The sequence below is a fragment of the Orbicella faveolata genome, unplaced genomic scaffold (assembly GCF_042242905.1).
Source record: "Orbicella faveolata isolate gen_17 unplaced genomic scaffold, um_ofav_v1 contig_34, whole genome shotgun sequence".
Taxonomy (NCBI): Eukaryota; Metazoa; Cnidaria; class Anthozoa; order Scleractinia; family Merulinidae; genus Orbicella; species Orbicella faveolata.
Window position 1 is genome coordinate 2,778,739 of NW_028301563.1, and position 7,882 is coordinate 2,786,620.

General features: G+C 39.1%; 1 protein-coding gene across 2 annotated transcripts; it reads left to right on the plus strand.

Moving 5' to 3' along the window:
* The first annotated feature begins 45 nt into the window (after positions 1-45).
* LOC110068062 (ribitol 5-phosphate transferase FKRP-like) lies at positions 46-7,882 on the plus strand. 2 transcript variants are annotated; one of them, XM_020775431.2, is made up of 3 exons: positions 46-1,419; positions 4,316-4,736; positions 6,640-7,882. In XM_020775431.2, exons 2-3 carry the CDS (start codon positions 4,493-4,495, stop codon positions 7,116-7,118), a joined length of 723 nt encoding a protein of 240 aa, XP_020631090.2. In that variant the 5' UTR covers positions 46-1,419; positions 4,316-4,492; the 3' UTR covers positions 7,119-7,882. The 2 variants fall into 2 exon arrangements, with proteins under 2 accessions (XP_020631090.2, XP_089128208.1); XM_089272082.1 differs by lacking the exons at positions 46-1,419; positions 6,640-7,882 and adding exons at positions 1,434-2,627; positions 2,995-3,409 and having other exon boundaries at positions 4,316-4,529.

Consider the following 7,882-nt stretch of genomic DNA (forward strand, 5'->3'; position numbering starts at 1 on the left):
AAAATACGTCAGCATTCGTACCTTGTACAAATGTGACACATGAGACAGTGTTGTGTTACGCTTCAAAGCAGTAAAGCATGAGAAGAATTAATAAATGAGTTGCCAGGAATCGGATACCCATGTTTGCGCAAAGCACTCTGGGATCGTCAGGGGGCAAACATTGCAAGTCGCTAGAAGGAAATGTATGGCGAAAAGTTGTTTCGACGCCCAAAAACACGGTTTTGGGAAAAGATCAACGCTTTTTCGCCGTTGTTTTATTACGAATGAATTTTGGCAATGTGGATACATGGAAAATGTAAGTTTTTGTTTGAATAACCGTGAAATAAGTGATAAAATTTACCGATAAACTCCCTTTTGCTTGCGTGAGGTTTATTGTGAAATACATTGAAGAGAATATTGAAAATTTCAATACACGCCTGACCTCGAGAGGCTACCCGGAGCAAACGGTAGAAAAGACCCTCCGAGAAGTTAAATATAAAGACAGAAAAGAAGCTCTAAAACAGAAATCGAAAATTGCAGAAGGAACTACTACCCTTTGTGTCGGGCAATTTCACTCAACCGTCAATACCAAACTTTGGAAAGCATAATCACGTACACATGGCACTTTTGAATACAAATACTCAGAGATACATTCAAGGAGCCACCCTTGATCTGTTATAGAAAAGGAAAATCGCTGAAATACGTGCTTGTAAAAGCAAAACAAAGGCTTTGAGCAACACAGTAGCCACACAGCATGAGTCGCGCGGACTCATTTGTCATTAAATCAACCCCAGACAGTACAATGATCGCCATCGGGCTTATTCCCAGTATTATTTGTATGACTGAGCTTTCAAATAAGCCAGAAGTAGCCTGTACACAACTTGAAAGGCTTTACTGGGTTATTTCCTGTCGATTTATGCCTAATTAATTTTGTAATATTTTCAGACCATTACGCGATGTAAATTTCACAATAAACGTCATGCATGCAACGGAGTTTATTGGTAGATTTTGTCACATGTTTCACGGTTATTCAAACAAAAACTTACCTATTCCACATATCAACATTGCCCAAATCCATTCGCGATAAAAACGACGGCGAAAAAGCGTTGATCCCTCTCAAAAATCGTTTTCTTGTACCTCAAAACAACTTTTCGCCATACATTTCCTTCTAGCGACTGCCCCCTGACGATCCCAGAGTTCTTCGCGCAAACACTGGTATCCGATTACTGGCAACTTATTCATTGCATTTCTCCCCCGGTGGACTATACAGGAATAATTTATGCAGACGCGTATGTCTGGCGTGCGCTTAGACAATATGGCAACGAATCTAATTAGCATATCATACAGGTATCGCAACGCGGAAAATGTCATGTTAGTATCGCGCTTTCAATTCGATACGAAAGGAAAGAAATACATGCTCCACAAGAGGTCTTGTTAAAGGTAACATTGAATTATGCTGAGTTTATAGCGGGTACTAAAACTATTGATTAAGCTGTACCGCCGTTCTCGTACTCGAGAGCGACCTTTGGGAGCACAAGGTGTATTTCTTTAGTCCTACACAGCGTTACTGCATTTGTGGCATTGAAGCGTTTGTCCATTTTCTTTCATTAGAAGTCAGTCGCTTGGTTAATGTTGGTTAAAGCAATTCTTCGATCATATACCCCGTAATCGGGAACGGCATGGATTTGTTTATAACCTGCCCGCCAGTCTGAAATTTTGACAGATTTTCCACGGAATGCCTTATTGAAGCTCTTTTAACACTCTATGTTTGTCTGGAAAATCTAAGGGATACCGACTGCCTTTTTTGGTTTCCTATGCAATTAGAATTACTTGACGGATTTTTCTGAGGTCGAGTGTACTAAATTAAAATCGCCATGTTCTCGGCCCGGCCTGTTCTCGACACCTACAATTTATAGTCAGAGTCATAGCCAGAAATTTTTTGTAGAATTTCAACCGAACGACTTAGCAATGGGACCTCCTGAGATTATTTTACCATCATTTAAAAATGTGAAGCGATTCTCAAAACTGTGGACGAATCTTCGGAGCAATCGCTGCATGTTCGTTTGTGATAGACTTACTTTGATAAAAGATTGCGTGACTCGCCGATGTTCCGCTACCGTTTCTTTTGGTATATCACAACATCAAAACGCTTTATTAATTGTTTCAGTGCATTTCATGTTATCTGAGTATCACTGATAACAGTAGGAGACCTTAGTAAGACCTGTTAAGCTTTTTTATATATGAAGATCTCCATAGTTCGATATAAAAATATTAAATTGGCAATAGAGTCCTAAAGTGTGACGTCACGTTACCATGGCGCTAAAATATTGGGTTCTAAACAACTCGGATTATCTCTTGCGCGTAGGTCACGTAGTCTTTGTCATCGCTTTGTCCGGAGATCAAAACCCTTCGTAACCCTGTGTTTTGCAACAAAAGACGCCACGAAGACGGACAGAGGGTGAAAAGGTCAATTGCTATTGCGAAATTACCGCTTTTGTCATAAGAAATAGATCTAAAGGGACGGAAATGGTCTACTGCTTTGCCCCGTCATGCAACCATTCTTCGGAGAGCCATACTTGCAAATACTTTAAATTCCCGAGCACAGAAAAGGAAAAAGACGAATACAAACGATGGATCCGTCAGATAAGGTTAGTAACGGTATTCATCATTATCTTGCTGCTTGAATACAACGTAAAATACGGCAGTTTTGAGTGAATGTGCGATTTTCACCGACTCGAAATGTTGTGCCGTAGGAGCGACGAATGTCTCAACAACCGCATGCAGTGTTTTTTTATATATCATTTTAGTCTGTGAGTACTTTGATTACGATATTTTTCGTACATTTTGCGTTACCTTGCATTATGAACCTTGAGAAAGCTTGAATATAACTGTGAACTGAACATGCATTTGTTTTCACTACGCATTAGTAAAATGTTTATGTATAAACTTTATAATCACGTAATTCTCACATCAGATCACAATCTAAATGGCGATTTCTTAATCTTACTTCTACAGGAGAGAAGACAGAATGCGCGGCAAGCACTCAAGGGTGTGTAGCTGTCATTTCAGAGAGGGCAAGAAGTCGAATGGCCCAGAAATTTTTGAGCGGAACAAAGACAAACTATTCGCTGAGCAAAGGGGACCTCCTCCAAAGAAAAAGAAGAGTGTGCCCAAGGAGAAGACTTTAAGTGATTTGGTAGAACAGGCTCAAAGAAATGAACCACCATCTGTTGAAAAGGAGAATGAACAAAGACCAAAAACAACACAGGAGGTTATCCTTGAGGCAGAACTGGACCTAGCAAAAAGAGAGTTAAAGAATCTAGAGGATAGATTACACTACAAGAACAGGTGTTACACTGTGACAGAGCTTCCAGGAGATGTTATTAGAATGGAAACTGGGCTTCCAACAAAAGAAGTCTTTGACATTGTGGTGAGACATGCCTTGAGGTTTAGAGATTCCATCAACTATTTTGCGGGCTGGAAGGTGGAATCTATCACCTTTGAGGACCAGGTTTTTATTAGTTTGATGAAAGTCAAACAGAACTACACAAACCTACACTTGGCCCAGCTATTTAACTGTAGCTTTGCTAATTCTATTACGTAGGCGGGTGACAAACCGGCTAACTACAAAATACAAAGAATGCACGGCGAAGAATGATTCAGGAATATCGCCGATCCATCGAAGCAGGGTCTGATTATTTCCGAGCGCGACGGGGGGGTTTTCTCTTTTTCATTCCTCCATTGTGTACATGATTCTGGAACGCTACATCATTACTATTACATAAAACACGTTTACGCTGTAAACAAGAAAAATTAAGCTAAATTTTAAAGCTGCATTATTAATCCCCGGTTGGTCCTCGTCGTTTTTCGAAGAGTCTTCGAACAATCCTGCCCAAATACCGACTATACTCTTGAGTAATCGCTGAATAACCTTTCACTGCTGGAGAAAATCATCGCCAAAGCTACTACTGCCATTCTGTCTAGCTCGTGCTGTAACACGCATCCTTCTATAAATAATTTTAATTATGCATAAAAACGTGCTTGCAGCGAAAGCCCACTATCTCAAACTAGCTGTAATTAAGGGACGCGAAATCCGATAGTAAATGACTGAACATAAACCAGGGGAAATAAGTCGAGTTTAATACCTGAGTTGAATTTGCTATACACCAGCAGTGTTTTTGTAATGAGTTTCTTGCTGGAGATCACATCGACAAATATTGTGAGGCAGCGATATTTGCAAATGTTGTGTCGGAAGAAAGATAACTCTTAAAAAAATGAATTCTTTCGTAGGTTGATGCACCCAATTACTAATTAGAATCCTTATTTCTACTTGCAGGATTCACGGACCACTCGAACCCAGGATCCAGGGGAGAGAGGCAAAACCGTCAGCTACAAAATAAGCCTGTCTCAATATGTTTTGTTTTGAATAACACGGTATTGTTCCTCGCTGTTGTGAAGCAGTCTGATCGAGTTCATCATATCAAAGACTGGCGACCAGAAAATCAAACCGAGTATGTTTTGCTGTAAGTTGTCACTTTCAAGACGACGGAAGCTAACACACAAACGATTGACAGCCATGTTAATCATCTTGCTCGTAGTTCTTGTTTGTCTCCACCTGGTTATTATTCCATCTGCGAGTGGCGGGTATAACGACGAGTGCTACTTAACTGATCAAAAACGTCAAAATTTGAGGATTATGGTGCAGAATATTTCGAGGGTGTTTGACAAGTTTGGTGTTCAGTATTGGCTCGACTATGGTGAGTTCTATTATTCTTTTAGTAATAGAATGCGTTATACAAAGCACACGTATATACTTTCTTGTTACTCATTTTCGAAGAAAATTAATCAGGCGAAAATGGCTCGGCATATTTATTTTGCGGGGCTTCAATTTGTTCATAAGATACGTTAAAAGGATCTAAGTTTCGCGAAATTTGTCAAAATACTGATCTTCATTACAATGAAGATTTAGTCTCAGAATTGGCACAACTGATTACAATTTTCCTCATCGATAGTTTCGAGTGACACTTGACTGAAGCCCTGTTAAGGTTATAGGATTGTGGATTATCAGAGGGTTTTAGAGAAAGGATATGGATTATTTGCCACAAACATTTAAAAAACAAAACAAAAAAAGATTACGGATTATTTGTGTCATACTTTAAAATTACGGATTATTATCGGTCTTGATCGGATAGATTGCTTTTTTACATAAGAGTTAATAAAAGGTCATAAAAGAGATAATTAAAGTCATAAAAAGAGCAACAAATATTTATCTCCAGTGATCCGTCCAGTGCTCCTAGTCAATTGCCAAGACCGCAATGCCTTGCGGTAGTATTCGCTAGTCGTTAAGGTCTCCTGGAAAATATATTCAACAAATAATAATAAAAAAAAGTTGTGACAAGGCTACACGACTCTCGCAAATGTAGTGTTTTTGCCTTTAGAGTTTGGATCTCACGAATTTGTCTTTGAGCGATTTTCCTGTTTTCTGTGAGATAATGGCAGGCTCTTTATATATCTCGCAACAAAGGCTGTCTGTATAAGTGCCACTTTCTTTAAATTAGGGTGGTATTTTTAGAAGCATAGCGTTCATATGTACACACGTATGTACACGCGTACCAACAGAACTCCAGTAAATATATATATATATTTATTTATTGGCAAAAAGGGTCTTTAATAATTAAAGCGACCGATACGACAGTGTTTAGTCTCTCCTATTAAGCCTAGTGTCAATTATCCTAAAGGCTGACATAAAAACCACATTAAAGTTACTAAATATTCAACGTTTTTCGATGTTTTGATTTATAAAGCTGTTCTCGGCTGGAAAACATGGAATACATGGCTAGCATTCCCGAGCTCCTCCGGCACTCAATGATTTTTCTGCTTAATACGTACTCCATGTATAATGAACGCTACACCCCTGGTTGTGTGAAAAAAAAGTGCGTTTTCCCTCATGTTCATGACTACTTTCTCCCTTCGAATTTCACTTCTGAGAGGACTGCATGTATTATTTACCTGGATATCACCAGCCCCAAACCCGTGCGTTTTGGCTCGTTCATATCCCCTGCGACCAGTTACAGTACACCAAATGAAGCGTGTACTCTTCAAGATTACATTAATGAATTGATTAATTGAATGTTGGGCCCGTTAATTGTATTCGTTTTCAAAAGGAGCAGATCATTTTTCAAATCAAAACACGATTTCTGATTGGACTATGGGAACAAGGGATGCTCCTTATATGGTTAATACAATACAATTTCCTCCCAAACTGGCGGCAATGAACTAGCAAGGCCTAATTTCCGAACCCGGAAAACCTCTTTCCGACCAATTCAGCGTTGAAATTCTTGATATGTGTAACCGTGGGTTGTCCAAAAAAAGCAGATTTTCGGTGATTTACAGGTGGCTCCGAGTACTGCCAGAAAGGTAATTCGCTATTTTTAAGGATGTTAAAAGAATCACTTCATTAAATTGATGTAATCTTGAGGGGTACCTTGGTCTTACTGTAAAATTTTGCCTGACAAAATAGAGGTTCTGTGGAAAGTCTAAACATGCAGTAAGTAACGGATTCATTTAGCCTGTATTGTTAAAACAAACAAACAAACAAACAAATAAACCGTGGCAACAAAGATTTTGGATTATTTTTGTTTGTACTATCATTCGTTTCAGGAACCCTTCTTGGTGCTTATCGTACGGGAGACATTCTGCCACACGACCACGATGCAGATATATCATTTATTTTAAGAACAGAGAGGTTAAATGCCTATTCGGAATTGAAGAGATCTGGAATTAAAGCAAATGGCTTCATGGCAATCTTTGGGAATGCGACCGCTGATTTCATGAGGTGGATACCAGCAAATAGGTCAACTAGCGGCAAAACAGAAGTGATGCTTCACAGATTCTCTCCAGCCTCTTCAGGGGACAACTTCATTCTTAAATACCATCATACCTTGGAGACATTTCCTCAGTCGTGGGTCGTGCCACCAGCGAGGATCAATTTCCACGGAGTCGATGTCGCAATTCCCAATTCCCCGGAACGTTTATTGGCTTTCAGATACCCTTACACTTACGGACTGTTCTGGTTTCAATTTCCATACAAATGGAAGTGCTGGGTGCCCTGTATTTTAAGATCAAGCAAAGGATGCTAAATTACTGACGCAGCGGAAAGATGAGATGCTACTGAGTACAAATAATAGTTTTGTGTGGTACTATTTATTATGCTGAGTAAGATAGTTCAAACTTTTAAATGACTGTGGATGAAACCTTACTGTGTGGCAATTCAAATGAAAGCGATAGAGCAGTACTTTCTTGTGGTACTGTTTATTATGCTACACAAAGTGATTCTAACGTTGAAGTCTTTGGATGAAACCCTAATGTGTTACCATTCAGATGAAAGCTACTGAGCAGTACTTTCATGTGTGGTACTGTTTATTATGCTGCACAAGTGGTTGTAACATTAAAGTCTTTGGATGTAGCCCTAGTGTGTGACCATTTAAAAAAAAGCTTTTGAGCAGTACTTTCATGTGGTACTTTTTATTATGCTGCACGATGTGGTTCTAACTTTAAGTCTTTGGATGAGACCCTAGTGTGTGACCATTCAAATGAAAGCGAGGGAGTAGTACTTTCACGGGGTACCATTTACCTGACTGTATTGTGCTGTACAAGGTTTTTCTTAGGCTGTGGATGAATCCCTGGTTGGAGACCATTGAAGTGAAAACTACTGAGGATTACTTTCATGTGCTACTGTACTTTACGCAAGGCGGTGGTAACTGAAAGTCTCCATGTAAATTGAATCAAAATTTAAAAAAAAAAAAAAAAATACGTTAAATTTGTAACCGATCGATGTTTTGTAGATGTTATACTTGTTGTTTATTTTAAGAGGAACTAAATATATTCAGGACTTTTGCAAAAA

Coding starts and splice junctions, on each gene's coding strand:
- LOC110068062 (XM_020775431.2), top strand. CDS start 4,493: ATGTTTTGCTGTAAGTTGTCACTTTCAAGACGACGGAAGCTAACACAC. Junction 4,737..6,639: donor TCAGTATTGGCTCGACTATG/GTGAGTTCTATT, acceptor CATTCGTTTCAG/GAACCCTTCTTGGTGCTTAT.